Source organism: Ursus americanus, chromosome 5 (genome assembly GCF_024610735.1).
Source record: "Ursus americanus isolate L20-20 chromosome 5, mUrsAme1.1.p, whole genome shotgun sequence".
In the NCBI taxonomy this organism is placed as follows: domain Eukaryota; kingdom Metazoa; phylum Chordata; class Mammalia; order Carnivora; family Ursidae; genus Ursus; species Ursus americanus.
The window spans coordinates 88,001,895-88,024,063 of NC_142131.1; the positions used below are offsets into that span (position 1 = coordinate 88,001,895).

A 22,169-nucleotide genomic window follows, 5' to 3' on the forward strand; every position below is an offset into this window, starting at 1 on the left:
TGGTCCCCCCAATCCGGCCGGCAGCTCAGAGCCAACGCTCCGCCCCGGTCCCGCCCCAGCCCTCCGCGCGCCCCCAGCCCGCCTCCATCCCCGCCCCCGTGGCCGCCCCGCGTCCCTCCCACCACGGCCTCCTCGGCTCAGAGCCAACGCTCCGCCCCAGCCATGCCCCTGGCCCCCCCACCTGCTCCCCACTTCCCCCGCCCCCCACGCGCCCCGCCTCCACGCGCGGGGCGCGCCCCGACACCCGAGGGGCCGGGCGGCGGCGCGGCGGGGCGGTGCGCTCGGCTCGGGTTTCGGCCCGCCCCCGGCGCCGGCGTGACCCCTCCTTGGGCGCGGGCGGGCCGGGCCCAGCTGGCCGGCGCCCCGCCCCCGGCCCGGCGCTCCGGGCGCTATAAGAGGGCGGCGGCCGCGGGGCGCCCTGCGCGGGGCCGGGAGCGCGATGGTCAGCCGCCGAGGCGCGGCAAGATGCTGGATGGGCCCCTGCTGGCGCGCTGGCTGGCCGCGGCCTTCGCGCTGACGCTGCTGCTCGCCGCGCTGCGCCCCTCGGCCGCCTACTTCGGGTAGGTGCCTCGGCGGCCCGGCGGGCAGGCGGGCGGGCGGGCGGCGCGGGGACGGGACGCGGGGCGGGCGGCCCAGGTGCGCGGGCCCGAGCCGGCTGGCGCGGGCCAACGGGTTGCCGGGCGCTGTTTGCGGCGTGCGCGTCGCTCCGTCCGCGGGTCAGTGTCCTCGCGGCGCTGCGTGGGGAGAGGGGCTGGCATACCCGACGGGCTGGCACGGGGCCGTGGTCCTCCGTGATCCCGGAGTCGTCGTCTCTCCGACGCGCCCGTGCGTGGGGCTCCCTGGAGCTCGGGGACCTAGCCTGGTTCTGGCGCTCTGTTAGGCCGCCGAGTTCTGGCAGAACGGCTGGAGCCTCCCCTGGCCCCTACCCACCCACCCCCCTTGCAGCTTCCCCCTCCTTTCTCTCCTCGAGAAGTTAATTTAACAACAACAAAAAAATACGTACAAAATCCAGATGTTCCTTGCACTGAGCCCCAAAGGAAAAAAAAAAAACCCTCCAAGCTGGAGGAATTTATTTTTCTTGTGCTTTGCTTCATACGCCCGCTCGAGTCCCGGCCCGTGAGAGCGCTTCTGTGGGACCCGGTCCGCTGCGCAGGGCCCGGCTCGGGCCCGCGAAGGCGCCCCCCCCCCACGCTGTCTCACGCACTGGTCGCTGCCCCGCGCGCTTCTCCTTAGTAGCAGTTTGCGTGGTTTCGGCGCGTCGCTCTCCGCCGTTCTTTCCTGCCCTTCCTCGTCCCTGTCTCCCAAATCTGGGATGTCCAGACCAGAGACCTTTGGGGACCCTCCCTCGATGTGCCACGCAGATGGGCACCCTGAGGTCCGGGGTGGCACGGCGCGAGCAGCCCTCTGGGCCCCTCAGCCTCGGCTTCTGCCGCCCAGGCACCGCCCCTGGAGCCGCGGCCCACCCTCGTGCCCTGGCCCCTGCCCTGGGCGCCCCGTGGCTGCTCCTGGCCGCCGCCCTCTGCCCGTCACCTGTTCCCGGGCCCGGGCACCGTCGCGCGGCGGCTGGCCGGCAGAGGGCCCCGTTGGTCCAGAAATGTGCCACCACCAGGGCGGGGAGAGGCCACTGGGCGAGGAGCCCTGCAGGTGTATCCTGTTCTCAAAGAAAATAAAATATTTTCATGGGAAACTTTCCCTTTGTGTTTTTCTTTCCCCCCTTTCTCCTTCTGTTCCTTTCTCCTGGGTCGTCTTCCAGGGTCAGCTCCGTGTCTCCTTACCCTGGAGACCCCACCCGGCAGACCTCTCCTGGCTCCGGCTATGGGCCCGGCCCTGCCTGGGGCCTGGGCTGTGCGGAGGCTGGCACGCCCCTGTTCGCCATCTGTGCAGCCTTCGCCTCGCCCTGGCGGGCAGAGGGAGGGTCAGAGGATGGCCGTCTGGCCGCAGGTCCACGGTGAGTCACGGCAGCCTGTCAGCCAGCTGTGCCTTCCCGCTCTGCCGGCCCAGCGTCGGGTCTGCTCACCAGGCTTCAGACACACCCTGGGCTTTGTCTGCTCTGCGAGTCTCCCTGCTGCCAGCCCACAGAAGGGAGGTGGGGGTCCTGGGTCCTGGCTCCCAACCCCCCCTCCCCCAGCAACATCGGGACTTTGCATCTCTGGGGAAGTTGCTGAGCTCTGCCATTTAGCCAGTGGGCATGTGGGTGGAACGCAGGGAGGGCTTGGTGCGCCTGTGACCCCTCTGGCCAGCTCTCTTGCCCAGCACTTTGGCCCCAAACTCTGTCCCGTGGGAAGCATAGGAGGCAGACGTGCTGCCCCAGGGACAGCTGGCTCTGCTGGGGTCCCTGCCACCCCTGGCACCAGGCAGGAGAACTGGGTTCTACGTGATGGACAGAGGTCCTGGAGTGGGGGCAGACCTGGTGCCAGATGGACAGGCAGAGGAGGGTAGGGACCCGGTGCTGGAGGGGTCCTTACCCGGCAAGCTCCTTGGGAGGTGATTCCCAAAGTGGAGCCAGACCCAGAAGGAGAGGAGGGGGCAAGATGTGCTCTGAACTGGTCTGTGTGTGGAGGTCCAGCCCTTCTGGTCGGGGGCCCTTTCTCCTGGCTCAGCAAAGTGACAGGAGATGGCCCACGGTGGGCGGGGCAGGGCTGGGCCCGGGGGCTTCCCTCCCAAGGTGGAGCGCAGAAGGAGCAGGAGGAAGGAGCTGGGATTCAGGCCCTCCTTCTCCCTTCCCCCTCTCCGAGAGCTCTGCCTGGCACGGAGGCTCGCAGGCAGGCAGAGCAGCTCCAGTTACAGCCCAGAAACCCAGAGACGCTGGCCTGGGATGGGGGGGGGGGGTGTCACGTGGGCGGCGGGAGCCCTCCCTGCCCCCTCCCCGAGGCTGCAACCCAACCCGCCCTGCTCCTGTTGCCCTCTCAGCCTCTGGCCACTAGGCAAGACCCTCCAGGCTGCTGGCTGACCACGGGGAAGGGGCTCTTCCCTCTTCTTCCATGGCCTGGCCCGGCTTCTTGGCGGTGTGGTTAGCAGGTGGCATTTCCATCTGGTTCTCCAGGGGCCTAGATAGCTTGGCCTGATGCCCTCCTGGAAGGAGGGGGTGCCTGGCTCCCAGCAGAAAGGGGCTGGCCTGAGGTCTCCTGGTGAGTTTGGGAAACAGACCCAGACACCTACCTCCCCATGCCCCGTGGACCTGGGTGGGCTAAAAGCTTTGCCTGAGCCTGACCCTGCGTCTGTTGTTCGAGGGGAGAAGATGGAGCTGAGGGGTGTTCTGTGTATGCTGAAAATCTGTTCAGGAAGGGTTGCCCCTAAACCCAGGGTGAGGCGACCTGCTGCCCCCCAAGCATGGAGCCAGGGGCCGGGTCCAGCAGAGTGGGTACCACAATGCCTCTTTCTTAGAGATCCCACTTGGGCCAAGCCAGCCCCAGCAGAGGCCCCCAGGGCGGCCACTAGACTTGCCTCCAGGGGCTGCCACGGGAGCGGAGGCCTCAGGCTTCCAACGTGGGTCGTCTTCAGAGAACTAGGAGACACTGTCATGGGCCCTGAGGCCCTTTCTTGGGGTTGGTCCCAGCACCCCACATTCTGTGGGAAATCTTCGCAGGCTGGCTTGGGGAAGCAGGTCTGTCCGGAGGTCTGTCTGGGGGAGGCTGCCGCGGGCGTGGTACCCGAGGGCTCCCCAGCCAGTCCAGACGCCAGTGCCTGGGGGCACTCAGAGCCCATCTGAAAGGCAGCTAAGGTGCTCTGGGCCACTGGGAATGGGGCCATGTAGGGCCCACGTTCCTTCTGTGATTGAAATAGAACCGCTATCCCATAAACTCACCCTGTTAGAGCGTGCAGCTCAGGGGTTTGTGGTACATCTACAAGGCGGTGTGGCCAGCACCACTATCTAATTCCAGAGTGTTCCATCACCCCAGAAACCTCATATCCTGTCTCCCCACCCCCGGCCTCTGGCAACCACTGATCCACTTTCTGTCTCTGTGGATTTGCCTGTTCTGGACATTTTACATAAGTGGAATCACACTGCATGTGGCCTTTGCGTCTGGCTCATTTCCGCACACACAAGGTTTTCAAGACTCATCCACGTCGTAGCATGAATCTGTGCATCACTCCCTCTGTGACCAATTGATATTTGCTTGTGTGGACACAGGATCGTCCTTTCCTTCCGTGCATCTGTTGACAGACACCTGGGTGGGTTCCACGAGTGGCTCTCGTCACGCTGCGGTGAGCATTGGTGTACAAGTTTTCCTGTGTTTGCAGTTCTGCTCGGTCACCCCTAGAGGTGGAGTTTCTGGATCCTGCGGTAACCGTGTTTCTATTTTTGAGGAGCGTGTGCACCAGGTTGGCTGTGCCATTTTACGCTCCCACCAGCCATGCAGAAGTGGGCCAGCTTCTCCACATAGTTGCCAGTTCCAGTTGTTTCTGGTTTTTGGTTTTGTTTTGCTTTTTATTCTAGCCATCCTAGGCGGTGTGGGGTGGCATCTCATCATGGTTTGATTTGCACTTCCCTGAGGACTAGTGAGGTTGGGCCTCTTCCGTGGGCCTCTTGATCATCTGTATGTCTTCTTTGGACAAATCTCTACTCAGTTTCTTTGCCCGCAAGCTCTTGGCTGGGTTGTGGGTCTTTCTTGTTGATTTGTAAGAGCTCTTTATATATGTGGACCTCTTCTTGGACAGAGGACAAGCTGAACTGTGAGCCAGCAGGCGGTCTCTCACTCATGCATGCAGAGGCTACTTGCGGGGGCCTTCACAGTGGGCCGTGCTCCTGCTTGGCCCCCAGCATGACTGTGTGGTGCAGGTCTGTTTGCTGGGGCCTGGTCTCGGGGCCTGGTCAGGGGTTCTGGGGACTTGCACAGGAGGATTCCCTGGCCCTGCCCTCGGACACTGCTGTCATGGTGGGGGTGGCTGTGCATGTGGGGTCAGTGACAGGGTGTGGGGGTGCCCTCCGTGTGAGCCTGGGGTCCTGTGTGGCCATGTGTCTGCTGGCTGCCAAGAGGAGGGGGGGCCCAGCTGGTCCCTGGAGGAGGTAGAAGAGGGAAGGGCTCCAGGGCAGGAGGAGGGAGCCCTGGCATGGTACGCCTATGGTGGGCTGGGGGCTCAGGCCCACCAGTGGGGGAAGTCAGCCTCTCTGGGGCTGGGGAGGGGCTGGCAGATGGGGAGGTATCTCTGGTGATCCCCTGGTGGGGGACCTGGGGTGGTGGAGCCGTGAGCTGAGTAAGCGGCAGTCTGGGCTGATGCTGTCCACAGAGACCCACCTTGAGACAGACGTGCTGGGAGCAGCCCTGCGAGGCCTCAGGCCCAGCATTTGGTGGGGAGGCCATGGAGAGCTCCAGAGGCTCCGGAGAGCGTGGGCCTGCAGTGGGACCTGAGGGAGAGGGACGGTCCAGGTGAGGGGCCTTCTCTGCAGCATCTGGGGTAGCCGAGTGGCCAGCAGGGAGAGTGGCCCTGTGGGTGAGACCACAGAGCAGTGAGCAAGCGGGGAATGTGAGGTGGGGAGGGAGTTCCAGGGAGGGAGAGCATGGAGGGGCCTGGACCCCTGGAGCTGGGGCAGGCATGGGGAGGCAGGTGGGCAAGGATGGGGATGCGTCCCTGGATCTCTGCTGTCCACAGTCTGTCCTTCCTTCCTCTCCTCCCGGCCAGTCTGCTCTGCGGGCTCTGAATCCCCCCACCACCTCCCCAGCACAGAGGCCAGGAGAGGCAGGTGCTGACGCTCAGCCCAGACCAGGCCTCTGGGCTGGGGGCCTCCCGAGGCCTCATGGGGAGCCTGAGGTGAGGAGGAAGCCACGGCCACCTGGCCCCCCTCAGCTGTGGGAGCAGATGTCCTACCACAGCCGGCGGCCGTCTGGACGGGGGGACAGCTGGCCTAATCTCGCCCCCGTCCTCGCCACTGTGGCCAGGGCCCAACTCCAGAGCCGAGGGCACTGGTGGGACCCTGCCCGGGCTCCCAGGGTGGCCCTGGTCCAGAGTGCCGCCCACTGCCTGCCCCAGGGGGCCCGCCCCTGTTGAGGACAATAGGAGAAGTGTGTGGGGAGATTTTCTTCTGGAAAAGAATGCACGCACACGATTCCTCGCCAGGGGCTGTGGGACCTGGACTCGGGAGGCGCGATGAGCTGATAAGGGGCCTGGGTTGGTTTTCCTGGCTGCAGAAAAATGACACCTGTCAGCAGGGCCAGCACCCAGCCCCCTTAATCCTGGAGGGGCACGGGCTCCCTTTGTGTATTGTCCTGGTGGGCAGTGCGGGTGCCCCTGCAGGGCACGCTCTGGCTCGGCGGGCCGACAGGGGTTTCTGGGGAGGCACAGTTGTGTGGGGAGTGGGCGAGGCCAGGCTCCTGCTTGCAAGCGTGCCTCTGGAGGCTGTGGAACAGGACTGTCGGCCTCCCCCTGCTCCAGGGTCGACCTCGGCTGTCACCTCCTCCAGGAAGCCAGCCTCAGCCTACCTGCAGCCTCCCTCCCGCGAGCCCAGAGCTCCCTCCAAGCTGCCCTGGGCTGGGAGGTCCGAGGTGCATGGGGGATCCCATTGGTCCTCTGCTCCCTCACTCTGCACTCAGGAGCCCAGTGCAGGGTCCGAGGGGCTCCTTCCCCAGGCTGGCCAGCTCCCTGCCCACCGCTGGCCCTGACTTCCCCGGTGTGCGGACAGTGGGCCGAGGTGCTGCGGACCCCAGACTCGGCCTGTCAGACGGGGGCTTTGTGGGCCCTGTGCTGGGGGGCAGAGGGCCCCTCTGGAGCCCCCAGGGCAGGGGTATGGATGGAGGGCTTGGAGCACCCCCTGGTGTACACAGAGGAGGTGGGGGCCTGTGGGCCGTGCAGGGGCCTCCACAGGAGGGCAGCGCCGACCTGGGTGGCGTGACGGTCGCCCGGCTCCGTGACCCGTGGGCCCGGCCCGCCGTCCTCCCCTGCCCCTCCCAGTGCGGTTCCTGGCTGGCCTGGAGCCTCTGGCCGCAGGAGGAAACCCGGCCGCCCAGCTGGCAGGCCCTGCTCCTCGAGACCGGCAGCCGGACGAGGGAATGGAAAAAGGCAAGCCTCAAGCTGCGTTTGTTTTTCTTAGCGATACCTGAGGTAGACGCGGCCAGGGAAGTGGTCTGGCCCAGGACGAGAGGCTGCCAGGGGCTCCCAGACCAGAGCACGTCAGAGCCGGCTCCCTCCCGGACAGAGGGAGTCACAGCAGCTGCCGCAGGCCCCTGCGGGGCGGGACGTCCATCGGGGCTGTCCCGGTGTCTGTCCCAGTGTCCCCATCTATCCGGGGGTGGTCATGGAGGTGACACTCCTGGCGGCTTCCCCAGCGCCCACCGGCCCCACGTCCTGCCTGTTCCTCCTTGTGACAGCTCACTGGGACTCGCGCTGCCTGTGAGCCCTGGGGCCATGCTGGTGGGGGCACAGAGGCAGCCCGGCTGCTCCCCTTCCTCCAGGAGCCACAGCTTCCCGTCCTCTCCTCTCGGCTGTCCATGAATCTGGGGTCCTATTCAGCCCACCTGGGTGCCCACGGCCTGCCACCCCTGCTCCTGAAAGAGGCCGGTTGGCCAGCAGCCTTCAGGGCCTGGAGTCCCAGGAGTTTGCTTGCCCTGGGGTTGGGCTCACGGACACCAGGACTTGTGCGGTGGAGTTTGCCAGGCGTGGCTGAGTCCTGTGTCCGCCGGCTGACCCCCAGGCTGGCCCAGCCTGAGCCAAGAGCTCCCTGAAGCGTCTACTGTGCAGGCTTACTATGTCTGCATGGACACAGCCCATCCGTGAGGGAGCCGGGAGGGGGTGCCCTGGAATGTCGGGGCCCTGCAGCTCTCACAGCTGACGGAGGGGACAGCTGTCGTAGACGCAGGGGTGCTCAGCCCATCATCAGCGTGGGGCCACCCTCCCACCCTGCTCACTGTGGCCCGTGGCCCATGGCCCCTGCCTCCTCCTTGGCACGTCTGGACAGCAGATGACAGTGGAGCCTTCAGGGAGCGCCCAGGCTCCGGTGGTGTCTGCGTCCCCACGTCCTGTGTGCTTGGCAGGGAGACCCGGACAGGACTCAGTTAGGCAGCAGGCCTTGGGAGGATGGAGGGTTAATCTCAGAACCAGTTTCTCAGCATTGGAATTTGTTTTGAATTTGATTCACACAGAAATTAAATGCCGTCTGGTGGGGCTGAGGTTTCCTTGGCAGGGCGCTGTGGCTTCTGGAACTCCAGCCTCTTCTCCCTCCGCCCAGCCCAGGGAGCTGGGTTTGTGGGCAGGGTGGCCCTTGGGGTGGCCAGGCCTGTTGGCAGGAGGAAGGGCTGTTGGAATCTGCCCCCACTGCAGAGCGGGAAGGAGCAAGAGCTCTGGGGACCAGGCCGTCCGGGTCCCCATGGCTCCCAGGCTCCTGCCTGAGGACAAGGACATCCCCGGCCCCTTGGCAGCAGCCCCCGTCCAACCACCTAGCTGCCCTTGGGGGCAGGTTTGGGAGCATGTCTGACATGCTAGGTGCTCAGAGGGGTGGCCCCCTCCCCAGGCCACCAAGTGTGACAGTCTCAGGCCTGGCCCGTGGAGGGAGACAGGCGCCTCCACTTGGCCGTGCCTGTCCTGGGTTCTTTTCACTCCCGGTGGAACTGGGGTGGGGTCTCCTCCCAGCCGTTGCAGGCCGGTCAGGAGGATGGGCCCTCCGCAGCACAGAACTGGTCCAGGGTGGCCGTGCCTCAAGCTCCTTACCTTAACTACATGCACAATGGTCCTTATGCCAAACAGGGTGCATTTCAGGCTTCCAGAGGGTGTAAATTTGGGGACTTTTGTCTTCTGCCTCTTGCACTCAGTGACCAGCACAGGTCAGGGGTAGCTGGCGGGCGTGCGTGGAGATGCTTCTGTGGGCCTCAGCACATAGAAGTAGCTGAAGAGAATTAGGGAAGTTGGAAGATGGGGCGGAAGAAGTTATCCCAAGGGTGGCCCGTGGTGGAGACCCCATGCCTCCATGGAGGCCAGAGGCTGGACTCAGGGAATGGCGGACAGGGGTCCCATCTGAAGAGAACGGCCGAGATTTTCTGAAATTCTCAGCATTACCTATAGGATTGGGGAGGCCCTGAGGAGTCCAAGCAGAAACCACAGAAATCATACGAGAACATACGGACCTAGAACCACAAAATGCCCCAAACAAAGAACCGTAAGAGTGGAGTCTGGGAAAACAAGCGCACATGACCTTTCAAGGCGAGTCAGCCTGGCCACAGGCTGCAGAGTGGCCGGCCGGGAACGTGCCGGGGACGGCTACCCGACAGGTACAAGCTGCAAGCCGCTCTGAGGGACACTGTCCAGGAGCGGGTAACTGGGTGCTGACCAGCTTCTTGTCAGGTCCTAACAGTGGGACTAAAATGCACAATGGCATGCAATTCGGGGAGTCCGCAGGGTTGTGTCCTCACATAGGTGAGCTACAGACACGTGTCCCTGTGAGGCAGCCATGACGGTACTGGGGACTGCCGGGCAGAGATGGGATCCCAAGAAATAACCTGCAACGAGGCAGGACCAGAGGGCCAGAAACAGCGGGCGGGGCCGACAGACAGTGGAGGACGTGCCCCAGCTGTAAGGCTGAGCACATCGTGCTTGTAGCAGGGTCTTTGGTCTGATCACTGGCTCTGGGAGACACACAGACAAGATGTCAGCGTAGAGAATGCAAGAGGATGGAGAGAGAACACACCAACTCAGTGGACCGTAAGGGAGAGAGCAAAACCAGAGAAGAGACAGAGAAAGATGCACCATGATCCAGGCTCTGCACAGTGACCCAGGCTGTGACTCAGGCTCTGCATGGTGACCTGAGCTGTGACCCAGGCTCTGCACGGTGACCCGGGCTGTGACCCAGGGTCTGCACGGTGACCTGAGCTGTGACTGTGGCTGAACACAGTCTCCAAGCTGTGACCCAGTCTCTGCATGGTAACCTGAGCTGTGACCCAGGGTCTGCACAGTGACCCAGGCTGTGACTCAGGCTCTGCACGGTGATCTGATTCTGACACAGGTGCGGTAGGAGCTGAAATGCATATTTGAGAAGTGGAGAGAAGCCTGGAAGCGTTCGGCAAGCGTTGGTCACAGATTTGAGGAAAAGAACAGTAAGCTAAACCTGGAGAAAGCAGAAGGAAGAAACGAAACAACACCTATGCATTAGAGAGGAAGGGATCCGTGTGTGGGATGACCTGACCGGCCGGCTGTGGTGGAGGGGCTCAGAGCGGTCCCGCTACCAGGAAATCACTGCGGGTTCTGCAGGCAGAAGCAAGGGATGTGGACACTTCGGTGCCGACAAGGCCGCAGATTCTGAGGAAATGCAGAAAACCAGAAGAGTAACAGAAACAGACCAAGACGGAGAAATGATGAGAGTGTGTGGTAAGCGGAGGAACAGGTCACTGGGTACGCAAATGGTGTGGCCGGTGCAGAGAACAACCCGACGGCCCCCGCCCGGGTGCTTCTGGTCCGTGGCGAGTGCCTGTGGGCACTGCAGACCTGTGTGCACAGAGGCATGTGCACGCCCCCAGGGCAGGGCTCGAGCACTAGCTGACCAGCACCCAGTGTGTCCGGGCGCTGGGGTCGTGTGTAAATGCAAGGCAGAGAAGCCCCCGCGCAGAGCAGCACAGGTGCTCTTGGGGCGAGAGTGCCCGCACCAAAGGCCACGTGCCGTGTGGTTCCCTTCGTGCGAATGTCCAGGACAGGCACACCCACAGAGACAAAGTGGATTCGTGGTGGCCAGGGGCTGGGGGACTGGGGGGCGCTGGGGGCCACAGGGGTGCGTTTCTGTTTGAGACCCTGAAATTCCATAAAATCGACTGTGGCCGTGTTTGCACATGTCTGAGAATATACTGCAAAACCCTGAATTGTAGACCTTAAATGGGTGATTTTACGGCATGTGAATTTTATCTCAGTAAAGTTGTTTGGAAGAGAGAAGGAAAAAGAAAAAAAAAAAGAAAAGTAGTTGGATCAGAAGGGAGATCTTTTCATCCAGAAAAGGTCAGACTGCGTGGCTTCATGGCAAGTTCTGCCACACAGTTAAGAAGATGTGATTCTAATCTGACCCATCTTCCAGGAAATTTAAAAAATGAATTCTCTTGAAGGCACCGACACCCAGCAGGACGAGCACGGAAGAGAAAATTGCAAACGCAGATGTGAAAGGCCTAGACGCGGCATCCTGGGGTTACAGCTAGCGGCCCAGAGAGAGGCCAAGCCCCTCCTGCTGGGGCACGCGGCGCCTCGCCTCAGGAGAACCAGGGAGTGCAGCTCCTTGTCTTAGCAGATTAAAGTGGAAGAATCCTGTGCCAGCAGAGGCAGGGACCACATCTCTGACCTTCCACGTCTACGTCTGTTGGTGAGTTTTGAAAAGCTCATAGCAAACGAAAAACAGAGGGGAACGGCTGTGGGGTGCCCAGCAGACAGCCTGCGAACCTTGTGCCTCTTGGTGGAACGGCCAGAGCTTCCCCTTCAAGCCCAGGAGTCAGACAGGGATGCCCACTGCCACCCTCGTCTGAACCCTCCCGATGCCTGCTGTCCTCACAGAGCCTCAGGCGGATGGGAATGTGTCCGTCCTATAACAATCGGGCTCTGGCTGCAGGGCACGTTCCCCGGCTCTGGCCTCTGGCGCTCCGCAGGCCTGCAGGGTGTCTGCATCACTCACAGGCCGGGTCGGGCGGCAGAGACGTGCGTCTGGGCATGTGGAGGGGGTGAGCCGGGAGGAGGGTCCCTGCTTCCCGGCAGTGCTGCCCACGGTTCTCTCGCACTCGGGGCCTACCTGCCCGCAAGCTCACCGGATGGCTCTGTGCCAGTGGGCAGCTTCGGAGCCAGGGTGGGGGCGCTGGGCCCTGAGGGCAGCTGGCAGGCTCTGCACCATGGTGCTCAAAGCGCTTGCTGTGTCAGGAAGGCAAGCAGGATCGCCTGGGATAGCAGGAGGAAGAGAGCAGCCTTGTGTCCCGGCAGACCGGGCAGACCGCACTGAAATCCATCGGAGGTGAATCGCGGAGCACGGCGAGTGCGCCCAAGGCCAGCTGACATCCAGTCAGTTGCACTTCTGTGGGTGGCACGTCATCACTCCTGGAATCTGGGACTCACCAGCATGGGGCAGACCTCAGGTGGGGAATCTCCCCGAAACCCCCGAGGGTGGCAGGAGGGACTTCCCGGCAGAGACTCACTCTGGCTCGCCAGCAAGCCTGCGGCCGGTGTGAGAGCCTTGGGCGGGTTCTCAGACCTCCCGTGGAAACGCACAGCCAGCACGTGCCCACAGGACGGGCCCCAGCAACACACCAGGCCACTGACCACCGGCCCAGGGCAGAGCCCAGGATGAGCTGCCGTGAGGCTGCGGTGACATCGCAGGGCAGCGTGGAGATGGGGCCCTCAGGGCCCTGTGGGAGGGACGCTGGCCCTGCCCAGCCTGGCATGTCGACGTGGCACCAGTGGATGGAGCGCGAGCGTCCCAGCGTTTAGGAGAAGGTGTTCATGATGTGACAGTAGAGGCAGGTTTCCAAAATGGGATAGAAGAGGCACATACAGAAGAAAGTTGCACAGGAAAGAGCTTCAGTTTATGGGGAGACACTGAGGAGAGCCCCCACGCTGTCTGGCGAAGGCTTGTGCCCACATGGTCACCATGGGGATTGAAGTGCTGTCCCCTCTGACCTTGGCAGGAAGGGACTCAGGAGCTCCCAGTGCGAGGCTGTTCCTTGAGTGAGGGCTGTGTTCCCCAGCCCTGCTGCCTGCTTCCCCGTGCATCACTCTGTCTTTTGAAAATACCCGTCACAAAGCTCTGGGCTGCCTCTTAGACCTCGAGATGTCTTCCTGGCCAAGCACTGGCCAAGGGCAGCCGGGTGGGGGCGGGGACGGGGTGGCTCCTGCTGCCTGCCCGCTGAGGGGTTGCTCCCTGTGGGCAGCCTGCCCAGGCTCAACTCCTCCGCGTGCTGCCCACGCGCCTGTCCACCCGCCTGCCCTGGGCCAGACGCCTGGTGGGGGGGGGGCAGCAGCTGCATTGAGCCTGGTGGCAGGTGCGCTGGTGTGGGATGGGCGGCTGGCCTGAGGCATTCTCTGGGCTGGAAGGTGCAGGCCCCAGATGTGGGCCGCTGCAGGCTGGCGTGCAGGGCCGAGCGGCTGTATGTGGAGCGCTGCTGTTGTGAATAGGCCACCCGTTGTCCCACGCACGTGTGACAAGCTCACAGGCCACAGGGACAGGAGGGTGCTGCTTCTGCCCCAGGCCTCCTCTGTTTTGGGCTGACCCATGTCTGCAGGCTCCTTGGCACAGCTGGAATGATGGACCCGTGTGTTCGGCCAGGCCCGGGCCTCACGCTTCCGGGGATCTCGGGTCACCGGGCGTCGGGCTCTGTGTGAGCGATGTGAGTTTGTACGTCTGCGGCCTGTAATTGTGGGAAGAGTGTTGGTGGGTAGCTTTAGAGATGTTTGGTCCAGAATAGCAGCCATGGAGGAGTATCTCTTTCCTGTGTCCAAGACAACCCTGTTTTGTGCTCATCTGAGGAGTGAAAACTAACACCAGGACGGCTGGATTTCGTGTTTCTGAGAGGGGCGGAGACTCTCACAAGTTTTTACAGGCGTGTTCCCCTCCCCTGAGCCGTGTGCGTGTACCCCGTGCGCACTTGCAGCCCCTTCCTTTTATTATCGATCCGTAGGGAAAGCCTGCTCGTGCACGCCTGCTTGAGTGAGCATACCCTAGTACTTAAGGGGGCCTGGGGCAGAGGCCGGCCTCAGTGTGGACGCAGGCTGACCGTGGGCGTGTGTGTGTGGAGCCCTGCTCTCAGCTCCCGTGGGCGGCGTGTGGACCCAGGCACCCCAGCAGCTCTAGGTGAGCTGGGGGGCGGGGTTGCTCACCGCCGACCCCCCGCCGTGTCCACACCCAGCACTGTCCTCACCAGCACAGTCCCAGGTACTCCTGGGTGGCCTTGCTGTACTTGGTCCTTCTGGATGCAGGAATGTGTTGGCACCAGCCTGGAGCTCAGCTGATCTCGGAGAATCCAGTCTGGGGGACGTGCAGGTTGTAGGCTACAGCTCTGCTGATACGCGGGGGCACGCAGTTCCGGGCACAGCTGTTCACATTCCTGTCTGGGGACGAGTCTCCACCGTGTGAGCTGCCTTTGTGTGGGGAGAGCAGCTCTTGCAGCCTCCGGCGCGGGTCCTGGGCCCCTGCCTGCCCCTGGCCCGGCTCACCAGCTGTCCTTGTGCTTGGGGCTGTCTGAGCTCTGGCATGAGGATGAAAGCATACAATGCTGCCCAGCATCAACCCCGGCCGCATCCCTGTAGCCTTGGGCGTGAAGCCAGAACCCTGGCATGGGAACTGGGGGTGCAGGTCACTTTCCAGCACAGTGTTCTAGCTCCAAGCTCACAGGTACCTTCTCCCCAAAGGCCTTGCTGCCCACATGGGGCCTGTCTGTGGGTGGGGACCTTTGGGGCTTCTCCTTCAGCCCATACCCATGCCGGTCACAGTGCAGCAGCTGTCCCTCCCGGCTCAGAGTGTCCCCAGGCACGTGCTCTGCAGTGTCTGTAGGACTCCGGCGCGTGGGAACCCGCCGTGGGTTCTGCAGTACCCTTGTCTTCAGGGCCAGTTGGAGCCCCTCTCCCCTGCAGCTCTCAGCTCAACTCCTCAGAGCTCACTGGCCCGGGCTGGCTTGGAGTAGGGCCAAAGCCTGGGGTGGGTCTTCTCAGGGTACACACTGCATCCGAGTGTGAAAAGGGTGGGAGGCCTTGCTTCTTTCCCCTCGGTGTCCATCACTGGCCTCAGGTCTGCCTTCAAGGCTTCACCCTCCTCGGCGTGTGTGCAGGAATGCCTCTCTCCTGCCTGCCTGCCTGCTCCCCTCTGCACCCCAGGCCCAGCCCAGAAGGGAGAAGCTTCGAAAGCCGGGAGCCCAGGTGGTGCCCAGGGAGCCTGGCCTGCTGTGTTGTTGCTGGGGTCTGGTAGAGGGTGGGGTTCAAGGAACCCCTGCCTGAATCTCTCGCCCTGTAGAAAGCTGCCAGGAGCCCACGCCATGGCCACCATGCCCTTGAGGGGGCTTTGGAGGGACAGCAGGAGGAGGGATGGGGCAATGTGTGGGGTTAAGTGTCTGGGGATGCTTGGCACCCCTGGCTCCTCTGGGTTGGCTGCCCGGGGTGGGGAGGCTTGTTTCCTGTGATGCTCATGTGGGAGGATCTGAGTCCCACCGGTCTCTAGCTGGACACCTCTCCCGCCTGAGGCTAAGGATCTGGCCGAGGCTGGGCATGGGTGTGCCTGGAGCCCAGATGTGGTGTCACCTGTGTGGGGACACTGAGACCTGTGGGAAAGAGCAGAGAGCAGACGGGAGGTCAGGAACAGTCGGTCCCTGGATGGAGCCCACGAAATGGGGCTTGGAGGAGCCTGAGAGCAGGTACTGGCTCAGGTGACAGAGGTGGGGCTTCATGAGAACCAGGAGCCCGCCTGCGTTCCGCTGGGAGGTGGTCAGTGGCCCAGGAGCTCTGGGAGACCCCACTGGGACCTGCAAGGCCATCAGAACAGGCTGCAGGAGAGCAAGGAGCCGGGATCCTCTCCAAGAGGCTTCTGGGCCATGGTGCGGCTGGGCCACCCCAGCTGGGGTCCGCAGAGGGTGGGGGTCCTGGGGCTTCCATCTGGGTAAGCAGGGAGAGGAGCAGGTGGGTATGTCGGATGTGGTCCCCTTTTGGCCTGGGCTCCTGCACCGCTCCCTGCCCCAAACCGTCTGCGCCCTTGGTGCACACTCTGTGCTGGGCTGTCCTCCGTGTGTGTGTGTGTGTGTGTGTGTGTGTGTGTGTGTGTGTGTGTGTGGTGGCGCTTGCCTCTGGGGCGGCCCTCACCCTAGCCTCTCTGTACCCAGCCTTACGGGCAGCGAGCCCCTGACCATCCTCCCGCTGACCCTGGAGCCGGAGGCCGCCGCCCAGGCACACTACAAGGCCTGTGACCGGCTGAAGCTGGAGCGCAAGCAGAGACGCATGTGCCGCCGGGACCCAGGCGTGGCCGAGACGCTGGTGGAGGCGGTCAGCATGAGCGCTCTGGAGTGCCAGTACCAGTTCCGGTTCGAGCGCTGGAACTGCACTTTGGAGGGCCGTTACCGGGCCAGCCTGCTCAAGCGAGGTGAGCGCGCGAGAGGAGCGCCCGGTCAGGACCTCCAGGCCGGCCGGCTGTGTGCCCCTGGCTGGGTCCCAGGGTATCTCGGGGGGGTGGGGTGGGGGCATGCGGGGCTTGACTTTCCGCCTGCCCCGCTCCCTCGCTCCCTCGTGGCTCCTTCTCCACTTGACCCGCCCTTCCATCCTGACCCATCCCTTCTTCTAACCCCATCCACCTGCAGGGTCGTCCTCCTCATGCCCTGCCCTTCCTGTCGGGCTCCTCCACCCAGCTCCACCCTTCTTCAGGCGCTGCTGCCGCCTGCCTCCGGCTCCCACCCTGCGCCTCCCTCCCTCCCGACCCCGCCCCTCCCCCGCCCCTCCTCCTCCGGCCTCCTCCTGCCCCACTCTCCGCCTGCCCCGCCCCTTCCTTCTGGCCCGCCCCTAACTCCTACCCTGCCCTCTTCCCACCCCGCCTCCTGCCAAGCCCCACCTCGGGGAACAGTTGCTGGCCGCACGAGGCGCGTTGGGGCAGTTTTGGCAGCTTTGACATGGCCCAAGGCCGCTCTGGTGGCTCTTGCCACATGGTGGTGACCGAGGCCCAGGGGCTGGGCATGAGGGGCAGAGGTCCAGCTGGTGCCCTGAAGAGGGAGCCTTCTTTTTCATGTCTCCTTGGGATTCTGATCTGAGTTTCTCAACAGCCTCATTTAAAAACTGGGGACCATGGGGCACCTGGGTGGCTCAGTCGTTAAGCGTCTGCCTTCGGCTCAGGGCGTGATCCCAGAGTCCTCTGGTGGGAGCCTGCTTTTTACGCTCCCATTCCCCCTGCTTGTGTTCCCTCTCTCGCAGGCTGTCTCTATCAAATAAATAAATAAAATATCTTAAAAAAAAAACAAAAAACTGGGGACCGGAGGCCCGGAGCAGGGCGGGGCTCACCAAGGCCCTGCAGCCGGTCTGGTGGGTGGGAGACTCAGAAGGACCAAGTCGCTGATCCCTGGGCAGAGCCTAAGTCTCCGTGCGCTTTGAATTCTCTCCACCCCGCCACATCATGTGCCTGGGGCACACAGGAGGCCTTCCTCCCTGCAGCCGCGCATGGCGGCCCAGACAGGTATAGCCCCTACCCGAGGTGAACGCCAGCAAGGATCCATCCTTTCAGGGCTCCAGCTGCACTGCAGTGGTTTGGCCACACCTGGGTGAAGTGGGGGTTGCTCCCGTCTACTCACTGGCCCTAAGGTCCGTGCGTCCCCCGGCTCCCCCAGGCTTCAAGGAGACCGCCTTTCTCTATGCCATCTCCTCGGCCGGCCTGACACACGCGCTGGCCAAGGCGTGCAGCGCGGGCCGCATGGAGCGCTGCACGTGCGACGAGGCCCCCGACCTGGAGAACCGCGAGGCCTGGCAGTGGGGTGGCTGCGGGGATAACCTCAAGTACAGCAGCAAGTTCGTCAAGGAGTTCCTGGGCCGGCGGTCGAACAAAGACTTGCGAGCCCGCGTGGACTTCCACAACAACCTCGTGGGTGTGAAGGCAAGCGGGGCGGGGCGCGCGCGGAGGGCTGTCAGTGGGGGTGGGGCTCTGGTACCAGCCAGGTCCTCGAGTCCTCCTGCCTGGCAGGCTCCTTGTCTTACAGGGATGACCGGGTGCCGCCATGGTCTTCCGTGGGATGGGGGTGGGGGTGGAAGCCCTTTGGCTGGGCCCTTCTGGGGGCTGCTGGCTGCAGGTGGGCTGGGTCTGGGGGTGCCTGGCTCTCCGCCATCCTCCACCCTCCCTGCAGCCCCTCAGCTCCCCCGCCCACACCAACAGAGGAGGCATGGGGGTCGTCACCCACACTGTGGACAGAACACCCGCCCCGTGGTCCCTATACAACCCGACCACCAAACATCCCCTGAGGCTCTGCCGGGCGGTGGGATGGTCAGGGGCTCTGGGTGCTCACCAGGCAGCCCCCGGGATGTGGAGCCCCAGCCTGGGAGGCAGTGAGGTAATTAGAGCCAACCCTGCTCTGAGCCCCTCTTTATTGAGAAACCAGAGTTCTGAGTCCCACACTTATTAAAGAATCAATTTTCCCCCTTTTTCTTCGGAGCCCTTGTCCCTTCCTCTGCCCTCCGGGGAGGGCCAGGAGCAGATTAAATCCCCAAGGCGAGGCTACTTCTTTTCTTTGGAGTTCTCTCCTTTGTAAGCTATTAATGAAAAGTCAGAATATGGAAAGTGCTCCATTAGCTCTGCGGGGCCTGGGTAAGCAGCACTTTAATTAAATTTGTCCAGGTTTCTCAGCAAAGTGTCATTAAATGTGACTCTTCTATTGCCTGGCTAGAGGGCAGCTACATTTCCTAATCCCCCTCAAGCCAGCCGGCCCTCCCTGGGGGCAGCGTGGGAGCTCAGGGCCTGTCTCAGGATGGGGCCAATGGGGAGGGCCTCCCCTCTCTGCTGCCGGGGACCCCGGTGTGGGTGGTCAGGCAGGAGGCCCCTCAGGGCGGCCGTGTGTGTGTGTGTGTGTGTGTGTGTGTGTGTGTGTGTGTGTATGTAGTTGGGGGTACCGCTCCTCCCCTCTGGGGCCGACCCGGAGGGTCCAGTGGCCAGTCCTGCCAAGTGGGCAAGCTAACTCACTTGTCTTCACTTCTCCAGGAAGCAGGCTGCTGAGACCAGACTGGGAGGCCCTGGTGGGGTGTTGACAGCGGGGCGACAGGGGGGTGTGCTCAGTGCCTGCAGAGGGCAGCCCCGGATGCAGGGAGGGACTGTCTCCACAGGAGGCCTCTACTCTGGAGGCCATGGTACTGGATGTGGGACTTCTGTCCTGGGCCACCTGTGGCTTGGAGGAGAGAGGGACAGGCGCATGAGCTGGGGAGCCTGGGTGGTGGCCAGTGGTGATCCCCAGGCTGGGCATGGGTCTCGGGGAGACGTGGGGTTGGGTCATCTGTAGGGGCTGTTCCCGGCCTCACAGCGTGGCCCTCATGCCCAGCTCCCCTCCACCCCCCCAGGTAATCAAGGCTGGGGTGGAGACCACGTGCAAGTGCCACGGTGTGTCGGGCTCCTGTACCGTGCGGACATGCTGGCGGCAGCTGGCTCCCTTCCACGAGGTGGGCAAGCGCCTGAAACACAAGTATGAGACGGCACTCAAGGTGGGCAGCACCACCAACGAGGCCACCGGTGAGGCCGGTGCCATCTCCCCGCCTCGGGGCCGGGCAGCAGGGACAGGCGGCAGCGACCCACTGCCCCGCACACCAGAGCTTGTGCACCTGGATGACTCGCCCAGTTTCTGCCTGGCCAGCCGCTTCTCCCCAGGCACTGCCGGCCGCAGGTGCCACCGGGAGAAGAACTGTGAGAGCATCTGCTGTGGGCGTGGCCACAACACACAGAGTCGGGTGGTGACTCGGCCCTGCCAGTGCCAGGTTCGCTGGTGCTGCTACGTGGAGTGCAGGCAGTGCACACAGCGCGAGGAGGTCTATACCTGCAAGGGCTGAGCCCCTGGTCCGGCCCAGCTGCTGCAGGGTAGAGGCAGTGCGTGCAGCGCGAGGGGTCTACACCTGCAGGGGCTGAGCCCCTGGGCTGGGGCCCCCGGCACACTTGGCACATGGTAGCGGGAGCCTGGGGATTGGCTGGCTTGGCTGTCTCTGCCCCTTTGTCCCCCCTTGCAAAGACCCAGAGGCAGGAGGTGGCCCTGGTCTGGCCCCTGTGTCCCCTCTGTTCGTCCCCACCCACATGACCTGAGAGCGTTGTACAATGCTTTCCAAGCTCTGTCCATCCCTAAGAGGCCAGTTCCTGCGGAGCGGCGGCCCTCCCTGCTCTGGGCTCCGTCGGAGGAGCAGCAGGCGCACCTTTGTGACCACACAGGGTCCCTGTGCGGCCGCCTGTGGGCTGTCCTGCTCCAGCACTGGCGTAGAGAGTCAAACCACTAGGAGAGAGACAGCCCAGCCGCCCAGCTGTGTGGGGGTCACTGCCGTCCCCTCTGACATGGAGCACTTCTCTCGGGAGTGATAGCGGTGACTTTTAAATTATTTTTATTTAACTAATATATAATTATTATTTGTCCATCCCTGCCCTGCCTCAGGCTGCAGCTTCCCCTACTCTCGGTAGAGCCCAGTCTGGAGGGCCCCTTTCCTCCCCTCCCCTCCACGTCCCCTCCTAACCTCTTTGCCTGATCTGCTTTGTCATTTGAAACCACTAAATCAAGAGGGATGTTGCTGTTGTTGTTTTTAAAGTAGTAAAGCAGGTTATGTCTGGCCACTGCCCTCAGGGCTTCTGGAAGCCAGGTCCCTGTAGCCCAAGCCAACTGCCCCCGCTGAGACTTTCTTGGGAGGTGGGTGGACCCGGCTCTGGGCGACTTTGGTTGGGCAGCCCTGCACTCCAGGCCCTTCTGTGTAGGTTTGGAGGCCACGGGTGGCCTGGCCGAGGGTGACCTGCCCTCCCCCCAGGGGTGGGCATGGCAGAGGGGAAGGGCCAGCCCCTTGGAGGGGTCCTTTCGTAGCTTCCTTTGTGTTGCTGCGGGAGGAGGCAAAGCTGAGGACGGAGGTGGATGGTGAAAATCTGGGGCTAGGATTTGACAAACGGTAGGCTGTTCTCCTTGGCCATGCTATCGTCTTTGCAGGGAAGAAAAACAGATGGGCTACACTGACCTGGTTTGGTTTGAGTGTGTGTGCATGTGTGTGCATGTGTGCATGTGTGCACGAATGCACTTTTGCATGTCGACGCGTGTGTTGTGTGCATGTGTGTGAGCACGTGTCACATGTGTGCATGAGTGTGCCTGTGAGTACATGGGTGCATACGTGCTGTGTGCTGTATGCACATGTGTGAGCGTGTTGTGTATGTGTGCAAACGTGTACACGTGTGCACGTGTGGTTGTGTGTGCATGAGCGTGTGTGATGTGCGTGCATGCATGTGGGTGAGCAGGTGTCCCAGTGTGTCTGTGGTGTGTGCGCGTATTCGCGCTGCGTTGGCATGGTCAGTGGTCATCTGGGGCGTGGCCTCTGCCCAGGGCCCTTCCTCCACATGAGGCTGTCCTTCCCACATTGGTGTGAACAGCAGCCTTGTCTCCTAGGTCCTCTGGCTCTGGGCCTGTCCCGCTCGGCTCTGTGGCTGTGCTCTGGGGCGGCACAGTGCTGGGTAGCAGTGCAGACACGGGAACTACTGAGTGAGGGGGTTCCTTGGGGTCCCGTCGGCTCCAGGGACCCTGGGGACTGTGTTTTTAGAAGAAAACCTATTTATATCGATGTGGGTCTCTTTGTCCCTCTTTTATAGTGTAAATAGTAAAGTCTATTCTGTGGTTCTGAGAACACCCCCGTGAATAACTACGTACTGACAGGGTGGGGGCCGGGGCCCAGAGCAGGTGGAGCGAGCCACACCCCCAGGACAAGACTGTAGCTCAGTCACTACTGGGTCTGCAAAGGCAGCGCGTCGGAGGAAGGATCTTCTTTTAATCAGATACCACATTTAGCTTTATGTCATAAATATAAAGGAAAGTATTTTTTGAAACAAGGCAGACTGAAAACGTCTGCTGGCTGGTTTGTTTATATATAAATATATATCAGAATATCTTGCTAAGGGAAGAAGCAACTCCTCCTGACAGAGCCTCTCACTAGCCTGCTTCTCTTCCGTGTGGGGGAGAGCCTCTAGAAGAAACTGTGTTCTGTGGCAGGGCACAGGGCCCTGGGGTCAGCCTCTCTGGCAAAGGGAGGAGGCCACAGGGAGGAGCCACGCGGAGGGCCAGGCAGGTCCCGGCCACCTGTTCCCCGCCAGCCACACAGACGTGGACTCCTGGCTTGGTTCGGCCAGGTCCGGGCAGGGCGGGAGGAGAGGGGCATTCACACATGAGAACTCTCGCCTCTGTGCAGAGTCTCGGAGTCTCGTGCGAGCCTATCGATTTCTCTACCTCATCTGTATAGCGAGTAGGTGTGTACTCGAGTGACTTGGAGAATGTATTTATTTAACAGCTTTGTGTAACAGAACAGAAACAAAATGGACACTAAATAAATGTATTTTAAATTATAGCCCCTTCTGAGTCTGCTGCCTTCAGAGGGGTTCTGGATGACCTGAGGGAGGAGTGTGTGAGGGAGGATGGGTTGAGGGAGGAGGGCCTGAGGGAGGAGTGCATGAGGGAGGAGTGTGTGAGGGAGGATGGGCTGAGGGAGGAGGGCCTGAGAGAGGAGTGTGTGAGGGAGGAGGGCCTGAGGGAGAAGGGCCTGAGAGGGCCTGAGGGAGGAGGGCCTGA

At 62.6% G+C, this 22,169-nt stretch overlaps 1 protein-coding gene across 2 annotated transcripts; it reads left to right on the top strand.

The window, feature by feature from the left end:
• The first annotated feature begins 341 nt into the window (after positions 1–341).
• WNT9A (Wnt family member 9A) lies at positions 342–21,946 on the top strand. Of its 2 annotated transcripts, none has more exons than XM_045805166.2 (4): positions 342–560; positions 15,747–16,003; positions 17,232–17,494; positions 18,943–21,946. In XM_045805166.2, the coding sequence occupies exons 1-4, from the start codon at positions 466–468 to the stop codon at positions 19,423–19,425; spliced, it is 1,098 nt and encodes a 365-aa protein (XP_045661122.1). In that variant the 5' UTR covers positions 342–465; the 3' UTR covers positions 19,426–21,946. The 2 variants fall into 2 exon arrangements, with proteins under 2 accessions (XP_045661122.1, XP_045661123.1); XM_045805167.2 differs by having other exon boundaries at positions 17,232–17,482.
• The last annotated feature ends 223 nt before the right edge of the window (positions 21,947–22,169 follow it).

Bases quoted from the DNA above. Each gene is read 5' to 3' on its own strand.
- WNT9A (XM_045805166.2), top strand. From the start codon at position 466: ATGCTGGATGGGCCCCTGCTGGCGCGCTGGCTGGCCGCGGCCTTCGCG. The intron at 16,004-17,231 runs GTGAGCGCGCGA...CGGCTCCCCCAG, and splicing joins GGCCAGCCTGCTCAAGCGAG to GCTTCAAGGAGACCGCCTTT. The intron at 17,495-18,942 runs GCAAGCGGGGCG...CCACCCCCCCAG, and splicing joins ACAACCTCGTGGGTGTGAAG to GTAATCAAGGCTGGGGTGGA.